Below are 20790 nucleotides of genomic sequence, written 5' to 3'. Positions count from 1 at the left end.
CAGGTGCAGGTCTGTCTGGAGCGATAAGCTCCTCCTTGCGTTCTTAGCTTTTGACCTTTTAGGTCTGTGGTCTCTGACGCGTTTCTCGTTAAACCCGAGCGAGCTTCTGCTAACTACGCTTATATATAACACAACTGAAAGTTAACCCATTTCTGTATTTCGCTCCCTCAGTCCCTGTGCATGTATACATCTCAATGATGTTAGTTGTGACTGACAAACGGTGTGGTTAGTAAATCATAATGCTGACTGGATTTTTTTTCCTTTTAGAATTACAATTTTATAATGTGATCATCTCACTTGCTTTTAATTATTGGTTATTAGATTTCCCGTTTGTCTGGCGAGATTCCATTCTTAAGAAAAACGTTCTAAATATGTTTAAAAACTTTGAAAAAGTTGAAGATAAATATTTTGCAAACAAATGTGTGTTTATTAAATATATTTACAAGTAATAAAACATTGTGAGCGTATCTAAATTTAACTGAATTTTTTACATTGGTCAAACGTAAGTATATACACAAAAATATAAACTTTAAATTAATGAAACGTTGTACACACACAATCCTTTCCTGGCACAGAATATCTGCCCACGTGTTTATACCTCTAAAAAAGTGCCTGATTCACGTTTCCGTTTTGAAAAGCATTTAAAATTTAACTAAACATAGAATAATACCACATTTCATTTAACAGTGATCTGTTTAAATATGTGTATCTTTCACAAAATAAGTGAAACACCGTGGGCTGCGATGCTGATAAACTTGATTATCTTAGTGTGCATGCCTTGGCATCCGGTAATTCTGATTGGTTTATTCTGAAAAACAATTAGACCTGTTTGGCTGGGAGTCCGTGGAAATCTGCACTGCATCAGTTTTTGGAAGTTAAAACGCTGCTGCCTTCTTGAAACTGGGGTTTGAAGACTGGAAAATAATATGCACGGAGAATAAGGCTTAGTACCAGGCAATCCTTGGTCTTTCCTGGGTTAAGGGACCATCACAATCCCGGCACTGGTCGTGTGCTGTTTTCTGAGGCTAATCCTCCGCCATGTTGCACAGCCCATGGATACTCAGTCTCTGGAAACGGTGCTGAGTGCCCTCCGCTTACGCGCCGTCACCAGGTCATAGAAGGGGTCCTTGGAAGTACTTGCTCTGTCAGGTCACATGACATGATTATCAGCTGGGTTCCAACATGATGGACCAATCACAACTTTCCATTATTTCAGGTTGGATTTCTGATGATAAATGTTGCATGAATACTGTGGGGGAGAAACAAAAACATTGTATTTATGACTTTAGTCACCTGATGGAGGCGATCCAATCGTCTCGCTCCTCGGCGGTGCTGGCAGATAATCGGTAAGAGATGTGCTTCCCCTCAACCACTCGGCCGTCAGTCTCCGTCTTACAAGCCTTGATCTTCTGCCCTTTTTGTCTGGGATTGTAGATCTCCAAGCAGAACTGAGAACGACACGCATCTTAGTCCACCCTGACATATTGCTGATAGTCGAAATCTCTCCAAATGACTGATGACTCATCTTACGTACTGACATTCACTAGGGCGGTGTAACGGGTTCATGAAAATTGTAACTGTAATTCTGAGACCGCAACGCGGAGAACAATAGCCACTGGATCATGGAGAGCCAGGTGTGGAGGTGTTTAGATACACACCTGTTTGTGGGGGTGCTCCACATCCTTCACACACAGATTCTCCAAGGGAATAATGCCTCTGGGCTCCTTGTCCTAAGAAAGAAAGTGTGGATTTTGGTCAAAGAGGAGATGAAGGTGCATAATTTTTTTGTGGCAGTTACTTCACATCATCTTCACACTCAGTTCTCCGTACCGCTCTGCTCTGCAAGGACTCCATCTTTTGCGTACAAGAAAGACATCAGCATCACAACTACTGCAACAGCCGGGACACAAAAGTGAGGTTTGAGATGAAAATGTGCTGCAAAGATGCAGAAGAGGGTTCTGAAGGAAAGCTGGTTGTTCAAACCGCCCAATCACAGAACGGAACAGGCAGAGCGTTTCTTATTGGCTGAGAGTGTCCCATTACACTGACTGCAAAGAGAAGACCTCTGTAAACAGGAATTCTTAACCTGGGCTCTAGCTTTGGGGGCAGTATGTGTCAAACTATACGACAGCAAGTGGACACTAATTAAGTAATTAGGTCAAGAAAGGGAAAGCAGAATTCAGTCAGATCCGCAGCACTAGTAGAGAAAAAAAATCAGGCATTTTGAATATTTCGCTATAACTTAGAGCAACACCATGTAGTGCAATCGCCAACCACCTCCAGCGTGCAAAATGATGCAATCACAAGTACTGCTCTTAGAAGACTTTACATATCTGAATTATATAGGCTAAACCGCAAGATATAAATCTATGTTCGTCATTGGGGAAGATGGAAAGGCCAGATCAGACGGGCTATGAAAGTCTTGTGAAGACGAGTGGCAGTGAGCATGAAAATAAGGCGGCTGGAGGCATGGAGGAAAGGGGACAGTGCGAAGAAAGAGTGGAAGATCCCGAGAGAAGTTAGCGGGTGAAAACACGCCTGCTGACTCATCCTGGGGCTCACTGACGTGCAGCAGATTATCAGGGAAAACCCTGAGAGTTTTGAGGTGACCCAGTAACACTGCCATCCAAACAGCTAAGCGTACCCAGCCCCAGGGGTATAACAGGGACTGGCCTGTTGAAGCGTCACTTAAAATGAATGAATTCAAGCACAATTTAAAAGACAGATGTGCTGAATGACTAAGACGTATCGTGCGAGTGTCGAGTGCTGTGCCTTTTGCTGACTGTGACGTGCCACTGCCCTGCCAGAATGGGTCATATATTGAGTTTATCTAGATTTTTAATTGCGTGTTTTCAACAGTGCTGTTCATAGCCCTCCCCCTGGCCCCGACACGGGATGAACAGGAGGCTGATAGTAACTACTGAAGTGCTATTATTCTAAAATGTCAGAAAACATACATGCAGTGGATGGGCAGGAAAGGCTGCCTTTCTGAGTCACGTTAATCTTTTCAGCTCTGCGTTCAGCAGAAATAACCGCTGCCCTCGCCCTCAGGGCCCATTTCATCAAAAACATATTTTATCTTCTAACAGAGAGGAAATAGATTCAAAGTCCTACAGTAAATAAAGTGACGTATGTCCTGTGGAGACCAGTGAGTCCCTTTGGATCACAGAACCCTTCCGTAGCAGTACAGTATTCACTCTGAATCAATTAGTCCTGTTTTGGCGATTAGTTCTGCCTTTGCGATTAGTCCTGCCTTTCCACTACGTGACTGTTTGCCTCAACTTTGTCCCTGAGCTCGCTTCCTGCTGCCTTCAATCAACATTACAGTGACTCCACAGTCACCGTGAAATCCAGCCTAGAACGTTTTAGTGCGTCGCAGTCAGCTCTTCACCCCGTTCCTGCCACAGAATCTCCGTCAGCAGCCCAGGCTGTGGTGCGGGACCAGCTACTCACCGTGGTGTATCTGAAGTAGTAGAGGCAGCTGTCAGTCAGGATGAACCACCTCCTCTTCCAGGTCTTCACTCTGCCCCCTTCAGAGAGCGGGTGGGAGACCCCAAATCAGCATTCGCATCATGGAGGTGTCTGCAGCAGTCAGGCTGCTTTTTAACTCTACATATTACAACATTCTGGGATATGGTTTGTAGTTCTCTCTAGACCAGTGTCTCCCATCCTGGTCCTCAGGGATCCACAGTTGGTCCACATTTTTGCTCCCTACCAGCAGTTGGGAGGGAGCAAAAACATGAACTGTCTGTGGGTCCGTGAGGACCAGGCTGAGAAACACTGGTCTAGACTGTTTGTGTCTCTTATTAGGTCTTGTAAGTAATGGAGACAACTTCGTAGAAAAGCTGCGTTATTCTGTCCACATCTCACCCATCTTAAGCAGCCAGCCTTCTCGGTCGGGGTTGAAGAAGGTGTGAGTGAGGTCATTCCCATCATCCTCTGGGATTTTAAAAGGTTCACTCTGGATGCTGTCGTATAGTTTCTGTAGGTTTGAGCAAGAAGACGCAGAGTTACTTCATGCGTTTTTTTATGGGATATGCCTGGATCTGGTCTACATTGTGACATATGGTGTGATTTAAGTTGATGGGGTGGGGTCTATGGGAGCCACGCCCCCTGCGGTTACCATCAGCAGCTCATCGGGCAGGTCCTCGCCACTATTGATGCCACGGTTCATGGCAATGAAGCGCTCCAGTGTGGTCCTATCTTTCACGTTGGGGTTGTGCAGGCTGGTGTTCAGCATGATGATGGCGAAGGAGAGCACGTAGCAGGTGTCTGTGAGGGGAACAAGGGGAGCGGATGTGGGCACGGTGCCACCATCACCCGCCCCCCCCCCCCTCCCGAAGAGCTGCTGCTCTGATTCACCCCCAGCACCTAGCCCCCCGAAGCCTGGCCTGAAGACAGCAGACTTACCTGTGGACTGGAAGACGGTGGAGTTGCAGTTGCAGTAGCGAGTGGCAAAGGCCTCCATCATGCGGTCAATCTTCTGGGCTTCTCCGGGGAGCCGAAAGCTCCACAGAAATTGGCTGGGGGGGGAAGGGGGGTGCGTCAGGCAAGATGGAGTCACACTCAGAAAGCCTGCACAGTACAGGTTAGAGGTTACCCATCCCATTCAGCGTCGGGACTGGATGAGAGTTGTTGCAAGGCACATTATAGTTTGATTCTGTAAAATGATGTCACTGATAAGGTCTCTGACACTCTGCACTGACATACCGGAGCCCCTGAACCAGGTTGAGGTCTGAAAACCCATGGAGATCCACGAAGCAGTTCAGGATCTTGAGATGCGTGTCACCCCTGCAAGAGGGGAGACTGACATGAGCCTTTCTGCGAGTTTTCAGGACAGTCAGGAAGGTTGCCGCGGGTAACAGTACCTCTCCCCCAGGAAGTCCCCGATGGCCGTCTTGCTCAGACCCTCCCCTTTGTACAGGAACTCAGCCACGGCCTGCGGGGTGTCCTCCAGAAGGTCATGTTTTTTGAGGTACTGGATCCCCTGAGGAGAGAGGCGGAGCTTACAGCACACACTATGCACTCATTCGGGACGGTCCGCGCCACGTTGAGGTCTGGAGTGTCACTAAAGGTTACCGCACAGCGCCAACATCTGGCCAGGCTCAAGCTGAAGCTGAGCTTCATCACCTAACCTGAGCTTCACTCCAGCATGCCCCACTCTGCTAGCCATGACCACGGCCTGTGCTGACGGGATCCTTAGGAGAGTGGGCGGGGCATACCGCTACGTTCGGCAGCCATCTTGGATCGATGTGCATTGCGATTCTGGTACTGTATTCAGCAGCATGTCTAAGAAATCCATCCAGCTGAGCTCCGAGAGAGAGAAGCAGCTTTTTTGTGCCTCTGCAGCGAGCCCAGGATGTGGTTTAACCACACCACGAGTCTCTGAGCGTCTTGAAATCCACTCCCTTGCTTCAAAGACGACTGCACACACTCACCTTCTTGGGGTCCATGTTGAATTTCTTCTTTCCGCACAGGAACTGCTTCTCCCTCATTATGGCCTTACTGTGGAGAGACAGAAGCCGGTGAGGACGATATCATGGCTATGGACTTGGAAGGCATCGGCCCACAAGGGGGCGCCACTGTGGAATCTCCCAGCAACCTGAAATCCATGCGTTTGTAACTGATGCAGCCAGGCTGCACAGCATTTGCCCTAATCAAACATCGCAGACATGAAACACAGGAATGTGGGATGGATCACGGCTGAAAATGATGATTATTGAGGCAGAAACCTACACCAAAGTTTTAGATCCTTTTTGAAAAAGTCTCTTCTTATGTATTTAATATAATCAAAATGTAGTTACACACAGCTAACCATTATGAATAATCTGTATAGAAGTCTGGGATGCTGTTCTGTGTTTTTGGTGGGGGGGTGGCAAGCCTTACTTTTTCTCATCCGAGTCGAAGATCTGGATCTCGTTCATGACGTTGTCTATCTCTAGCCTCAGTTTCTGCAATGCAAACACAGGCAATCGAGGGGCTGCAGCAACAGATTTTGCAAGGTGTTGAGGTCAGTTAACACACAGGAAAAACGTCACATAACGTGAGCTGGGCTTTCACTGCTCAACAATTGTCGAATTTCCCACTTACTAATGACGCTTCATGCAATCCTGGCATGTGCACAGGAAACGCTGCATTTTCTTCTAGTCTGAGAGAGCATACATCACAATTCACCCCGTAAGAACATGTCGGATTTGATCGCTACCTTAATATCGCCCATGATGTCACTCTTTTGCACACTCAGGGTTTTGACTGGCTGTATCTTCATGTCTGTGAGAAACATACACATAAACAGACACAGACAGTTAATGCTTGTAACTCTCACATCTAGTTAACTATTAAAATGACTGGTTGTCTTACTGCCTTACTCTCTATCCGGCCACTTTTCACAGTACAGTAATGCTAAATGCTCAATATGGTGTCCCCGCGGCGCTGCCCGCGGGTATAAGTGCACCTCGGCATGGCACTGCCCGCTGGTACAAGTACACCTCGGCATGGCGCTGCCTGCGGGTATGCTTACACCTCGGCAAGGTGCTGCCCGTGGGTATAAGTACACCTCGGCATGGCGCTGCCCACGGGTATACGTACACCTCGGCATGGGGCTGCCCACAGGTATAAGTACACCTAAAGTAACAGCGTCTGTTCAGTTTTCAGTTGAAATTAATATTTACATAAAGTGTCTGTGTATGTGGGTTATATACTTATTGCATCTTGGGGACCCAAAATGTGATAAAAAAAAAAAAAAAACATGTTATTTTGACCATGTGGGGACCATTTTTTCAAACCCCACAATGAGAAATTTCAATCTTGTAAAAATCTGTGACTGCAATCAAAAAACTAAAAACGTCTTGTATTGTGTTTGGTTGCTTATGGTTAAGGTGGGTAGGGGTTAAGGGTCTCATAGGTGGGATTAGAGGTTTCCCCATAGAAATGAGTGGATGGTCCCCACAAAGATATGAGTATCAGTTTGTGTGTGTGTTTTTGTGTGTGTGTGTTTGGAAAGTCAGCATGAACTTTGCTTCCGATAAACTGAGTGTCAAAGACGGTATAAAGTGGCCTGGTGGTTTACATGCCCCCGCCCCCCCCCCCAGGCTTTAGACCTAACCATCGGTGCCACAGCCGATACCCAGATGGACTCAAGTCGCTGTGGCCACAAGCGTGTGGAAACTGCAGCTTTCTGACGAAAGGCCAAGAAGTCAAAACATGAAGATGCTATCAGCTGTGCAGAAGCCCAGTGCATTCTGACACTATCAGCCTGCTTCATGCTTCCCTGAAACAACGGGCCCCATACACCAATCACCCTCCCTAGCCTCCTCCACGCTAAAGCCAGCTCTACTCCATCTGACCATATATATCTAAGCTAAAGACAACTCTACTCCATCTGGCCATATATATCTACTTCTGCTTCTGAAGTCAGCAAAACAGAACCATTAAACAGAAATGTGATCTTGAACATTTCCTTTTTCAAATGTGCATTCATACAATAACTACTTCAGTTCAAGATCTTCAACTTCACCACTTAACCTTTTAGTTATGGCCAAAAATACTAGTTCGGGTCAGCAGGGGTAAGTGATTCTGTTCTAAGACAAGAATAATATATTTGAATTTCCAGTGTTCCTGTTCTAGTAAAATAGAAGAACGCGCGGTCCACGTTCATAAACATATCCAGTCTACCTGCGAAGGCCCAGTGAAGCAGCTACCACTCTGTTCCTCTAGGGGGCAGTAAAAATAATGCGGACTAGGGCAATGCTTGAAGTGGCAGTACGCAGGGCACCTTCCTGGTATTCTGCAAAGAAAACAAAGTGGTGCTAGTACCGCATACCAGTTGGTATACTGCCCCACTTCAAGCATTGGACTAGGTATGATATGCGTTTTGATCTTATGGCAAGGTTGGAGGCTTATTCTGTTACCGATATCCTTCCCCGTTCGCCCTGTGTACGGTTGCCACTTTCACTCTGAAGAAATAATTCGATGTCTGCTGGCGACTCCTGACCGAACGTATGTATGAAACAATGTGTAGTAAAACTAGTAATGAACTGCATCCCGGAGACCTATTGGTTCAAAACACAGCACAGCATTTCAATTTTCAATACAAGTTAAAATCGTCATTGTAGCGTTAGAAATTAAACATTCTGATAAGCAAAACCGATATTATAGTATCGACCCGCACGTCCCTAACGCGGACCAGTCATGCGAAATAAAGCGTTCGTGCATTTTCTGTACCACGCCGCCTATGCGGGGTCGCGTGGCCAACTGATGAAGTAAATTTTTGTATATGTGACGTGAATGGAAGTGAGTAGAGTGATTCCTACAGGCAGGTGATGATGAATATTACACTTCACAACCTAAGTACCGGCACTGTGACTGTGACTTATTGAGCTCGTTATCAAAACACTTAATTCTATGTTGAGTGGTGACGCCTCCAAACAGCTGGAAAACTCACATTTGAGTATTGGTGATGCTCTGTAGCGTAACTGTATTTCACCGCAAACAATAATTCAAAACAGAGCCACTCATGCATGAAAACATAGATCGTAGCTCTTAAATCGTGAACTGCTGTCCATAGGACACCAGCGTGACCTTGGTCTTCTTCATTGTCTAGTACACCGTAACACTTTGAAAGTCTCTCCACTGTAACACGACGCTCCGAATTCCCCGTCAACCAAAATTAATGACAATCATGAAATGTTAAAGATTGGCATTACCTTCTCTCTTTCCCCAGAGGAAGCTGTCTTTCCTTTGAAGCATCCTGACTGCCCTGGAATGAAGCAATGAAGCAGGAGACCAGCTTCACAGTTTAGAGCTCAGAAGATGCTGAACAAACAAAGAGAAATGTGTGTGTGAAAGAGAGAGAGAGAGAGAGAGAGAGAGAGAGAGAGAGAGAGAGAGAGAGAGAGAGAGAGGGTACAGCCTCCGGCAAGGGATGCTGCCCACCGGGACACCGGCTCCCTTACGCCCCGCATAACGCTCTTTAGAAAAGTCACGGCAAATTACTTCTCACTATCGGTCACTCTTCTATTTTGCACTGTTGTTTTCTCAGTTTTGTCTTTATAATACTTTGCATTTCACTTTACATAGTTCGCTCCTATTTTCCACACATAGTTCGCTCATATTTTCCACACATAGAGGTCTAATAACTGTATAGGGGAGACAGCGGACAATTGAATCGATTTGGTATCTAGTTGATTAAACGCCTGCACAAAAACTGACCGTGTTCAACAAGCGTTCAGCTATCGGCTGACATCCCTGATGCAGCCATAAAACGCTGTCATAAATGTGTATCAAAACTATTGCCACGAAACTTATCTTGTTTATTCATTAGATCCTTTAACAATTCTACCATTGCCACGTTTAGATAGATAGATAGATAGATAGATAGATAGATAGATAGATAGATAGATAGATAGATAGATAGATAGATAGATAGATAGATAGATAGATCCTAAATCAGTACTATTCCAACTGACTAACTGGGCGGATTTATTTTGTATCTTAAAATAATGAGAAGGGTTAGGTTCGCGCGGCAGCTACTTACCGGAGTGCCAAATAATCTGTCATACAAGATAAATGACTTTATTGCTCCCCTGGAAATGTCAGAGAAATCAAAGACGGGTAGCAGCAGGAAATCTGTTTTTCTAACGAAGCAGGCCGGTCATGCCGCGTTCGGCATCAGACATCGAGCAGCAGAGGGCCGAGTCGGTTTGCTCGCGTCCTCCCCCACTTAGCACATGCGCTCCGCTTCCGCCGGTCTCAGCGGCTGAAGCTGGTGCTTTAGATAACTGGCCGCTTTTCATCCAGGCCACCTTCCCGGGCACATACGTCATAAATTTCTTACTGCATTTGGGTATCTTATTTGCGTTATTTATGCTGTTTCGAGATTCAAGATTATAGATTATTTGTTGTTATTTCCATACATGTCAACCTAGCTGCAGTGAAAACAGTTAGAAAAGTCATATAAAAATCTGCCAAAATGAGCTGAAAACCGTGAGACATGACAACGAAGTATTTCATACAGCAAGGTGTATTATAGAAGTAAAACACCATTCGGCCCGGTCATGTACTTTTCTGTGAGAATAAGTAATGATGGTTTAAAGGCAATGTTAGGCGCCCTCTGGTGACCGTGTAGAGACATGACGATGTTAAAAAGTTATGTCTACTATGTGAACTTAAATAGCGGGCTAACGAAAATCTTGTTTTCAGGGAAGTTTGTGAATATTTGATGTATGGAGGGAGGCAGTATATTTTTTATTTAAGTACTGTGTAAATATGACCAGTGAAATGCTGCCCGCTTCATAATAAAGTTCAGTTTCTCTATATTCCATAAGCAATGATTTAACGTATCAATTTGCCTCTTTTCACGCGACACATCTGGCTCGCAGACGATGCTCATAATGCTCCACAATGCACGAGCAAATTAAGCCTCTTAGGGATGTTTCACAACAGAGCAGGTCGGAAGAAGCAATAAGACCGATGAAGCAATAATTGCGTAAATTTGAGAGACTAAGAAGAAAAAAACCTTCAAAATAACAACGACAAAATCAATAACACCATTAACAGCATTAACAACGATGATGATGATTAAGTTTACTATTCGGCAATGTATGAAGTGAGTATGATTGCAACGTGGAACGTGTGGTGTCCTGCTGACCATCTGATGGATAGTGGACTACTGACGACTGACAGGACGGAAGCTCAAGCTGACAGAGAGCGAGAGAGAAAGAGAGAGAGAGAGGACAGGGTGACTCTGCGGAAGAAACTACACCCAGGGAGACAGACTGGGGACGGCTGACATTGTTTCCTCCTCGTTCATAAAGTGCCCGAATTAAAAGAAAAGAAGCGATGCAAGCCATTAAATGTGTGGTGGTGGGCGATGGGTAAGTTAATTCTTTGTTAATTTAACATTTTATTAATTGAATGTTGTAGCTGGAATGTAAAAAAAAGCACACTCGCTTATCCAATCTAGCAATTTGCATATTCACGTTATTGTTCCGATTTAAGCATTATGTTAAGAAAACAATAACGGAAAATATAAAAGCTTGTATAAAACCTGATACGGAGAGCGTGGAAGGGTTCGGGTTCCGATCCATTTACGGGTAATTATGGAAAGTTACAGTTTGCATTTAACCATATACCTACGTTTTAGGCTCATGCAATTAAAGTAACTTGTTTATGGCGCCAAAGTATCCAAAAATAAATGACAAGAGGGTTTGAAAATGAAGTATTTGGCAACATTAAGTCACTTGTGATCGGAAGTGCTTTAAGGTATAAGTAGCCTAGTTAAGAGATCTGCTGGTCTATAGGTGAACTGGGACTTTACCCACAAGGGTAAATAGCGGTACCTCTGCATGTAAAATGTGAGTTTTTAAGCGCGGATATCTAAACCGGTATGCAAAAGTAACTACATCAGGTTAGTCGTAGCAGGAACAGGAACTTCTGTAAATGACGGCGAGGTTCAGGCAGGGATGGAAGTAGGGAGGCGGTAATGGGGAAAGGGCGGCGGGTCGGGGGGTCTTCAGGTGGATAACGTGAAAGGAAGTTATATGTAAATGTACGGGTAGGAGCGAAAGGTGCGTTGCTTTCTGTAGCTAACGAGTTCCTCTTTTTCCTTCCTCTTCTGCTTCTTGGCACCACGTGCTGTGTTGTAGGGGCCAGAGACATGCACTCTCTCGAGGGCAGCGCTGATCTGGTGCTCCGGGGTTAGGCTCAGACGGTAGTTATAAGGCAAAAAGTGAAGCCAGACGTTCATTGCTCTTCTGCTTTTCTCCATCCTTCGTAAGGAAAGGCTCCATGGGGTCAGCAGCATCCGAGAGTGTAACTATCACATCTAAACTAAACTGATGTCCTGCTCACCCCATCATTTTAAATCAAGAGTCAGCAGCGGCTTGACCTGGAATTCAAGCAGAAAACAGCCAGTCGCGTCTGTGGTAGCGCAGAGGTAAAGCGCAGGCGCTGGCTGATCTGCGAGATACAGGCAGGGTGCAAAGCGGTCGCACGTTAGCCACATCCAGCCATGTAAGCAGAAGCGGCACGGAAGGGCAGCGCTTACTGGATGCAATTTAAATTCAAATGATACTCTGGCGATCTCCAGCATCTATGAATATCTATGAATTTGACATCCTACAGTGGTGTAGCTCATAAAGACCTGACAGGAGTTTGGCAACACTCACTGATCAACCAATTATTGGGGTCTGTATTGTATTTCAACTTAAAGGGAAAATGAGGCCATGTAGTAAAATAACAGGTTACAAAGCCCCACCCTGCATTTTTTTTTTTTTGGTTGCCAATCAGATAAGTATCCAGGTAGCAAAATTATAAGCTTGAACTCCCCTCGAATTTTGCTTCAGGCACCCACGAATGTACGAAACCCCTCCCCCAGGATCATCCAAAATACTGAGGGGGGCCTCCCCCCAATGTCAGGGTTGCCAACCACCATGAAATTTATGTCTGGCTACGGGCCTGCATCAAATCCACGGATCACTGTACAGACTTTGTGGCAAGAACTGGGGGCAAACATCCGGGGTGAAATGGGGACAACCATCCCCGTCTCCGACATTTAATTTTGTTTCATTCATCCGCCCAATAAACAGACATTTTATATTTTGATTATTAAGTTGTGCCCCTGACCCACATTATCAAACTCTCCCCTACACCATTGGCCAGAACAACATAGCTTTAAATCCCACAGGTGACGAGAACTTAATCGCAAATGTCATTCTATAAAAATAACAGGCATGAACAATAGAGTCCAAACTCTAACGTGCTTTGAGAGAGTGTCTCAGATAAGCAACACAACCAAAGACATAAATAAGAGAACAAGAAGCCAGTCTTCAGCTATTTGGCTCATGGAGCGTTATCTGCCGTCTCTAACTGACACGAGAAGAGATGCACATCTGCTCTTTTGAGGGTCATGGGACTAACTCTGTAGAACCAGCTGGGCTGATTCTGAGCGCCAACTGAGTTTTTGGGAACCAGAACACAGGACATGTGTGGAGGCAAGGGACCTGCCACTTTGGTCCAAGATGGTCCTGAGAAAAACGACTAACTTAGGATGTTTCTCAATACCAAGCACTACTTGTGGTCTTGGCAAGATCGGTCTTGCTCACTTACCTCCCAAAAACACACTTGGGGCGCAATGAATCATGAGATTGGAGTCGTTTGGTGAGGATGCAACTGATGTTTCCTTCATATTTGGGGCATGGCAAGTACAACATCCTGAGATTTTTACTGTCCTCTGTGCTTCTCTTCTGGAGCATGGGATCTGGTCTTCAGCGATGGAAGATGATGTGAAGCATATTGCATATTGAGAAACACCCCTAGACACTGACATTCCCAGAAGCACCTGCTTCAGAGGTGCTGTTGTGTAAAAAAACTGCTCTCTGCCAGAAGAGTAAAACAGGGAAGTAATAAAAATGGGCTAAATGAGGATTTCTAGGCTTTTTGCTGGCAAAGGCTGCATCCATGTTCATGTTGGTGCTCTCATATAATAATGTGCTATGAATAATAATTCAGGAGAAGCTGCACAGAGCGTGTAGGAGTTTATATAGGGTAACAATGAAGAGTTGTTTAAGGAGAACTGGCTTTATGGCTTCCATATAATGAGCAAAATTTAGTAGAGACTGCGACCTGTGGCCAGAATTCAGGTTGGTCAAGACAGTTGTTTTACTCAGTGCAGAATTTTTTCTAGTTGCTTAGGTCAGCGTCGATGAAGCACCACAGCATTACACTCAACAGAAAAGTCAGCATCAGAACTTATGTCTTTTATTTTGGTCTCAGTCTCAGTTTCATACAGGAAAGACGTGAAACCTCAAACCCCGCCTTCTTTCAAAGCCCCGCTCTCTGGAGATCACGTGGTCTTGCTTTAGTCCACTGTTACACTTGCTGATGATAAAGACAGAAGAAGGTCACTCTGGTACAAGCTCCGCTAGACTGACACCTCAGTTTTTCTCAGAAGCCCCATCCTCTTCTTGCCTCGCTCTTGGATACAGTTCGAGATCGCCATCTCTGTCCTCGGGTGCTCGCTGGGTGCGCCCTCTGCTGGCAGGAATTTCAGGTGTTGCAATTTGGTAAAAACAGTGCGGTTTGCTGGGGAGTAACGGCAATTTGCACTTATGTGACCGCATTCCTGGGTAAAAAAAATTACGAAGAAGTCCCAACCGTTTTTTTATGACTACAGCAATTTGCTCAGCTCGAACATTATTAAAAGACAGGGGAAAATAGTATAAACTAAGAACCAATCCTTTCGGACGTGCAGGGTAAAAAGGGTTTGGTGCATATTTATACATGTGTGTCCTCTTATTTCAGTGCTGTGGGGAAGACCTGTCTCCTCATCAGTTACACCACCAATGCCTTCCCCGGAGAATACATCCCCACTGTGTGAGTATCGTGTCGCTGCCCTCTAGAGGAATCTGAGGGTACAGCAACAACACGCGCTGTACTGTCATACTGAGAACGGCACACTAACGAATTCTGCCAACCGCCCGTCTCACCGCTTTGATGTGAAGTGCACTCCATACAGACTCGCGCTTCACTAGCGAGGATTTCGCCCCCATTGGCCAGACAGGGCGTTTAACCAAAGAAAGTACATTTATTTCGATGCATGAAATTTTGAGATATGGACATTTCTGCAGAAGGAGGTTCCACTTCAGGTACAGATGTGATGTGTGTGTTTCTTTCAGATTTGACAACTACTCTGCCAACGTCATGGTGGACAGTAAACCCGTCAACCTGGGGCTGTGGGACACAGCGGGTCAGGAGGACTACGACCGACTGCGGCCCCTGTCCTACCCCCAGACGGTACAGGCCCCTCCTTCCCGGCCTTTGGTTAACAGAGCGCCTTGCTAACACGCATCCTTGGTTCAGCTTCTTCATAAAAAAATTAATGATGCTTAGCCATTTATACAGTACAGAATGCTTCTTTTCACTTATCCCATCCTACACACAAACACACATAAATAGTCCATTTATCCAGCGTCCCAGAGCATTTCAGGCCAGTAAGGGCCTCACTCATGGGCCCAAGGGATCCGTGGCTATTCTGCTGGGGTTGGAACCAGCAACCTCCAGCTCAAGAGCATGGAGAGTCACCCCACCGGGCCACACACATACTGATGGGCGGCGATTCCTCCCCAGCGTTGAAAGCCAACCCACCTGATGCAGCCCCCCCCCTCCAGGCAGACAAGCTTCTGTTCAGTAGAATTAATTAAGCTATAGCTCTCGTACGCAGTCACACTCTTTTTCCAATTAATTTCATCTCCTCCCCCGCAATCTAGCAACCCCCCCCCTCCCCAGCCCACCCCTGCTAACTAGGGAGGCCGGACACCAGCCAATTGTGAATGTGAGCAGGAGAGTTACAGGAAGATAGCTGGCAGACTCATCACAGGGGCTGACGCGTCCCCCCCCCCCGCCACCCCTCCCTCTAGCTAATGCATCGCTAACGTGCCGCTAACGTGTCGCTAACGTGTACACATGCGTGTTTCTTCCAGGACGTTTTCCTGATCTGCTTCTCTCTGGTGAGCCCGGCATCATACGAGAACGTCAGAGCCAAGGTGAGCGGACACGGCTGCGGGGAGCTGGGGGTGGGCGGATGCAATGGCGGCCTGTCTCTGATGTATAGATAGCACAGCTGAATTAGCGAGATGACACTGCCTCTGGCACCGCGCCAGCGAGGCACTAACGAAGCCGTAACGAACACCGACGTACCCCGAGTTCCATGGAGGGAGGCGCGATGGTGACTCTCCAGGGTGATGAGTCACGAGAGATTCCAGCAGGCGGCCGCTGCCAGCGCTGCTCTTTATTTATTCCTCACGCTAAAAATAACCGCAGTATATCTCTGATTAAAATCTGCGTAATCCCTAAGCGAGCCCCCAGTGGGCGCTGCAGATTTGCGCTAACAGACTGGAAAGTGCTTTTTTTCCCCCTGTAATTCCTCTGGCTGACACCAGAGGGTCCTACATACAACACGGGAACACCTGCCATACAGTGTTTTCAACCATTGTTCACAAACTGTTATGAGCCACTAAAGAATTGCAGGAGTTTCACAAGACGGCTGAGAATCTGCTAAAAACAGGAACGCAGGAATCGCTTTAGTTGTAAAACCTTAGTGTCCTTTCAGTTTCTAATTAAGTGTAAGAACGGCTCACTAGGCACAATGTAAGCGGCCTCGTCTTCAAATACCAGCCACAGAAATCCCCCAGTGTTCTTTCCCTTCCCTTTTTACAAAAGTAATTTCATCTTTTCAAGGGAGTCGCCATGGCAACATTCCCCCATATGCAAATGCAATAGTGACAAATGAAAATGTTTCCCTGACACCTTAAAATCTATTTAAAGAACCAGGGACCCCTTATGCAGAACTGGAGGGGGGGGGGGCTTCTGAGCAGCCCACTGAGTTTCAGTCTCCCCCCCCACCTCTTTAAAGGTCCATTAACTAATGCTGGGAGAAAAAAAAGGTGGGGGGGGGGGGTCTCTCAGTGTGTGTAAGTGTACACACATGTAAGCATACAGTACACACACTACCAAAATTCATGCTTACGTCAGAAGCTCGCAAATGCAGTGAAACTGCCAGCGTTGGATATTTAGTATCAGCAGAGGTCTTGCAGTAACCCTCCCCGACCACCAGGTTGCTCAGTCTGGTGGTTTCTCTTTTACAATTGTGAGTACTTTAAATAGCATTGGAGTAGCTCTGAGAGCCCCTTACCCCTGGAGCCAGTGATGGGTATTGCAGTTCAGTGAGGCATTAGAAGCACATAAACTGAGATTCCTGAGCACTGGGGACAGTCGGGGGCAGCCAGCTGCAGTGACGACACTGGGATAGCGTCATTCCAATCGTACGCAACGGCCTCTCCTGCAGTCATCTCCACTCGGGCGACGATGTTTCCCGCCAGCGGTAGTGGGGACTGGCAAAATGTAGAAGATGATTTCAGCTCTTTAACTGCTGCGCCACCTGCTGTCCCGTATGTTGCATAATCATTTGACAGATTTATTTCCCAGGTCCTTCAGTGTGGATTGTGCCTCTGAAAGCAATTCCTGATGTGTGATTTGAGCCTGTAACTTTTAGCTCACCAGCCCTGCTGCGTGTGGGGACAGCGTTTGGCAGAGACACCAGAAGGCACAGGACACTAACCCCGTCTTCTAATCGCTTCCCCTGGTCAGGATGACAGGGAGCTTGTTCTAGACGGTGCAGGGGACGTGACTAGGGCAGGGTCAGACAAAGAACGCTCCCCCACCCCCAAACCAGGGCTTTCATTATCCACGCTCGCACACTCATGGGCCTGTGCCGAGGCCCCTGACGTCTCCCCCTGGGCTGGGGGACACCCTCTGCGGGATTCCCAGCCACATTAGTGCCTCCCGCCTTATTAATTCTTGACTAACTTCTTAATTACTGCTGCACTTAAGATTCCAAATATTCCAAGAAAAGGCGTTATCGCTATGCAAACAGAAGCAGTGACCGGCTCGGACTAGCTCTATCTGGAGTGCCCTGTGCAGACCGGACAGCGAGGCACGCTCGCTCGACGGCGGTGAGTCACAGCATACTGTAGATTTCCACACATCTCAAGTGTGTCTTTCTCCTCCGGGGTGTGAAACATGTTGCTATCGCTGAAGGTTAGCAGCAGCCTTTCAAGAGAAAGGCGGCCGGCAGTTGAGCCTCACAGCTACCAGGCACTGAAATGCAACACGGCAGCAGCCGGTTACTGAGCCTGGCCACACAGACGGCTCGCCTTCTCGTGTGAATTACACCCGCTGCGCAAAACAAGTACCTATAATTCCAAGAGGACATGAATAATATCTGAGGCAGCAGGGGGTGCAGTGGTTAATGAGCCTGATCTGTAAATGAAAGGTTATGAGTGGGTGGAGGTTTTAAACGATGTAAGAGCAAATTGGCTCAAAAGCCTCCACTTAAAAAACATTAGAAATGTAATCAGCACTGAATGCAGACGCAGCACCTTTCATGCCTGATAAACACAGCAGCCTCAATCATGACGAGTGACACATTAACGCGATACACTAAATGAGGGAAGTAATCACTAACCTACCTTCACCTACAGCATCCCAAAGTACCTGGCTGCAGCCCAGAAGCACGGGTTCGAAGCTCCCTTTCTTTCACCATGATACCGTCGCTAAGGACACCTGAATGACCTTTACCCGCATCTCCCCCTAGTGGTACCCAGAGGTACGACACCACTGTCCCTCCACCCCCATCATCCTTGTGGGCACCAAGCTGGACCTCCGGGACGAGAAGGAAACCATCGAGAAGCTGAAGGAGAAGAAGCTGGCTCCCATAACGTATCCACAAGGACTAGCTCTGGCCAAAGAGATTGGTAGGCTGCACATTTTATATACATTTAATTATACATGCGTACATACTGGCCATTCTTGACTGGATTTCTGTATATTATTCACTGGTTTTATTTGATTGTATTATATTATCAGCTTAATAATAATTAAGGTGCTAGGATTTGCTGTTTGTTGTTTTGGGGATTTGCAAAACAACCACGTCTGGTTCCACTCCTGGCTTATAGATTACTGTCAGAGATGCTAGTTTCAAGTCTGTGCCTTCCAATATCAATATTTTGATGATTATATTATTTTATTTTACAAAAGAGAAGCTGGACCGTCAGATCTACACGCTCTCCTGCTCCTTGGGACTTCTCATGCTCTCTTACATTCTAAGATGCTGCTTAATATCTGACAAAATGCTAGCAGTTTAAGTAAAAGAGGAGTGGTTAAAAAGGGGATGTGGTTTTTAATGAGTTACTGTAATCATGCTAATATGTGGGACAGCTAAATTCGTAGCCCTACCCACAGTGAGCACATTAAGTGGGAACTGACACATGCCTGTATGAGATGCATGACTCTGTGGAACTCCGACTCTCCCTGGCCCTCGCAGACTCTGTGAAGTACCTGGAATGCTCTGCCCTGACGCAGAGGGGACTGAAGGCCGTCTTTGACGAGGCCATCCGTGCCGTCCTGTGTCCCCAACCCACCAAAGTTAAGAAGAACTCCTGCCAGCTCCTCTGAGGGTGAGTGTAGGCGAGCCTAAGAACGGGTGTAAAAGGCGGAGTCCTGCACCAAGGTCGCGGATTCCCTCACACACAGAATTATTCACCCATTCCAGAAAAAAGTAAAGAGCACCAGCATTCCGAGGCTCCTCCATGTCACAATGCAGGGTGTAATCCCTACACTATCTTACCCTGCTTTACAGTGAGCCTAACGTTTATACCTCTCTACCTCTGTGTGACTTCCCAGATCGCCATGAAAACGAATATGAACCAGAAAACGACGGTGGATCACAATCATCATCACGATTTGTTTTTCCCCCGTGTATGAAATGTTACTATGTAAGTGAAGCTATGTGTTAAGATAATGTTAATCCCGGGTTAAGAGAGCCTGACTTACGGACAGCTCCAACTTACGGATGAACCGCCTTAAATCCTGATATATTAATAATTTGGGTTAATAACAAAGAATGCAGGCAGGACTTTGTGGCACGTTCCTAAAAACATTGCATGGCTTCACCGTTTTGTTGGCTAGAGGTACAGTGCAGTACCATGTTTACTTTTATTTTTACTGTATAATAATAATAATTATTATAATTATCATTATTATTCTATACGGCATTTACTTTTCCAACTTACCTACGAATTATTTTAAGACAGACTCCGGATACGGATCTCGTCCATAACCTGGGGGCTGCCTGTATGCTGGATGTTCTTGAAAGATCACATACTGTAAGAACGTCTAAAGGTGTACGGGCCTGAGAGAGGCTTACCAAGCTTGCCATACTGTATGTGACAGTGATCCTACACTCATTTATAGAGTTCAGTGTCAGATACCTCTGAGTTGAGACTGCTGTTAAAATCGCCTAGATCTGCATTGCATTCACTAATGCAGTCTCTTTACCGGGGATTGTGCGCACATGTGTGTCTGTGTTTTTAAATAAATGGATCTATTTCATGCAACGATTCGATTTTCTTTGCCCACACAACCCTTCCTGGGGGGGGGGGGTGTTGCTCACGCTGCGCTCATGGAATAAGGAGCGGATCAGTGTCCCTGGGGCTGCAGCAGCTACATAGCAAGGCTCAGGTCCACATGGAACATGCATGCTTTAGCTAATGAAACATTATTATTTCCGTATCTGGCACTTTATACCAGGCAGAACTGCTCCATTTGCAGTTTTAACTGCTGCACCACCTGCTGGCCCTTATCATCCATATTTATTTGGCAGATATATTTCCCAGGTTCTCTGGTGCGGATTGTGCCCCTGAAAGCCACTCCTGATGTGAGATTTGAACCCGTAACGTTTACATCACCAGCCTGATCCTTAACGCTACCCAGATAAAGGGTAGCGAGATAGTTATCATCAGTGAATGCAGGGGCTGTGAACAGGAACAGCTGTGCACATGTGTGCTCACATTGGCTGCTGGTGCTTGTTTAATACATGGCTTCTGATTGGTTAAAGATGAAGTCAGGAACATTTACTCTGAGGAAGAGTAGCGATGCGCTGTAAGCCAAATACCCGCCAAAGAATGGATAAATACCCGCACGTTTGAAACCTTCCTTCAAAAAACACTGTCTTCTAAACACAGAGCAGACGTAAGCTGTTTACATCAGAGACTGTAATCAAATCTAGACAGATAGATAGTGATTAGCTATGGATCTCAAGGGGAAACTCAGTAGCTTAATACAGAATGACGACGGATCATTGTTTCTCTCCCGCTCTGTCTAGCGATGATGCTATTATAAGAGCACGGCATTACAAAGCAGTGTAATCAATGCCAGACTCCACCCCCTTATTTT

The 20790-nt window shown here is 46.2% G+C and overlaps 2 protein-coding genes across 3 annotated transcripts; one reads left to right on the top strand and one right to left on the bottom strand.

The window, feature by feature from the left end:
• Window positions 1-404: 404 nt before the first annotated feature.
• On the bottom strand, window positions 405-9703 carry LOC125718527 (cytohesin-3-like). 2 transcript variants are annotated; one of them, XM_048992436.1, is made up of 14 exons: window positions 9536-9703; window positions 8706-8758; window positions 6206-6270; window positions 5887-5951; window positions 5439-5505; window positions 4869-4987; window positions 4711-4791; window positions 4411-4523; window positions 4124-4272; window positions 3871-3982; window positions 3454-3530; window positions 1659-1730; window positions 1294-1448; window positions 405-1142 (listed from the first exon to the last, which is right to left on the bottom strand). In XM_048992436.1, the coding sequence occupies exons 1-14, from the start codon at window positions 9556-9558 to the stop codon at window positions 1061-1063; spliced, it is 1233 nt and encodes a 410-aa protein (XP_048848393.1). In that variant the 5' UTR covers window positions 9559-9703; the 3' UTR covers window positions 405-1060. The 2 variants fall into 2 exon arrangements, with proteins under 2 accessions (XP_048848393.1, XP_048848394.1); XM_048992437.1 differs by having other exon boundaries at window positions 8706-8814; window positions 9536-9689.
• Window positions 9704-10715: 1012 nt separating this feature from the next.
• rac2 (Rac family small GTPase 2) lies at window positions 10716-19952 on the top strand. Its single transcript, XM_048992441.1, has 7 exons — window positions 10716-10874; window positions 14302-14373; window positions 14676-14793; window positions 15480-15542; window positions 18152-18311; window positions 18881-19013; window positions 19240-19952. Exons 1-6 carry the CDS (start codon window positions 10840-10842, stop codon window positions 19009-19011), a joined length of 579 nt encoding a protein of 192 aa, XP_048848398.1. The 5' UTR covers window positions 10716-10839; the 3' UTR covers window positions 19012-19013; window positions 19240-19952.
• The last annotated feature ends 838 nt before the right edge of the window (window positions 19953-20790 follow it).

Source organism: Brienomyrus brachyistius, chromosome 22, assembly GCF_023856365.1.
Source record: "Brienomyrus brachyistius isolate T26 chromosome 22, BBRACH_0.4, whole genome shotgun sequence".
In the NCBI taxonomy this organism is placed as follows: Eukaryota; Metazoa; Chordata; class Actinopteri; order Osteoglossiformes; family Mormyridae; genus Brienomyrus; species Brienomyrus brachyistius.
This window is presented reverse-complemented; position numbering and strand designations above follow the sequence as displayed.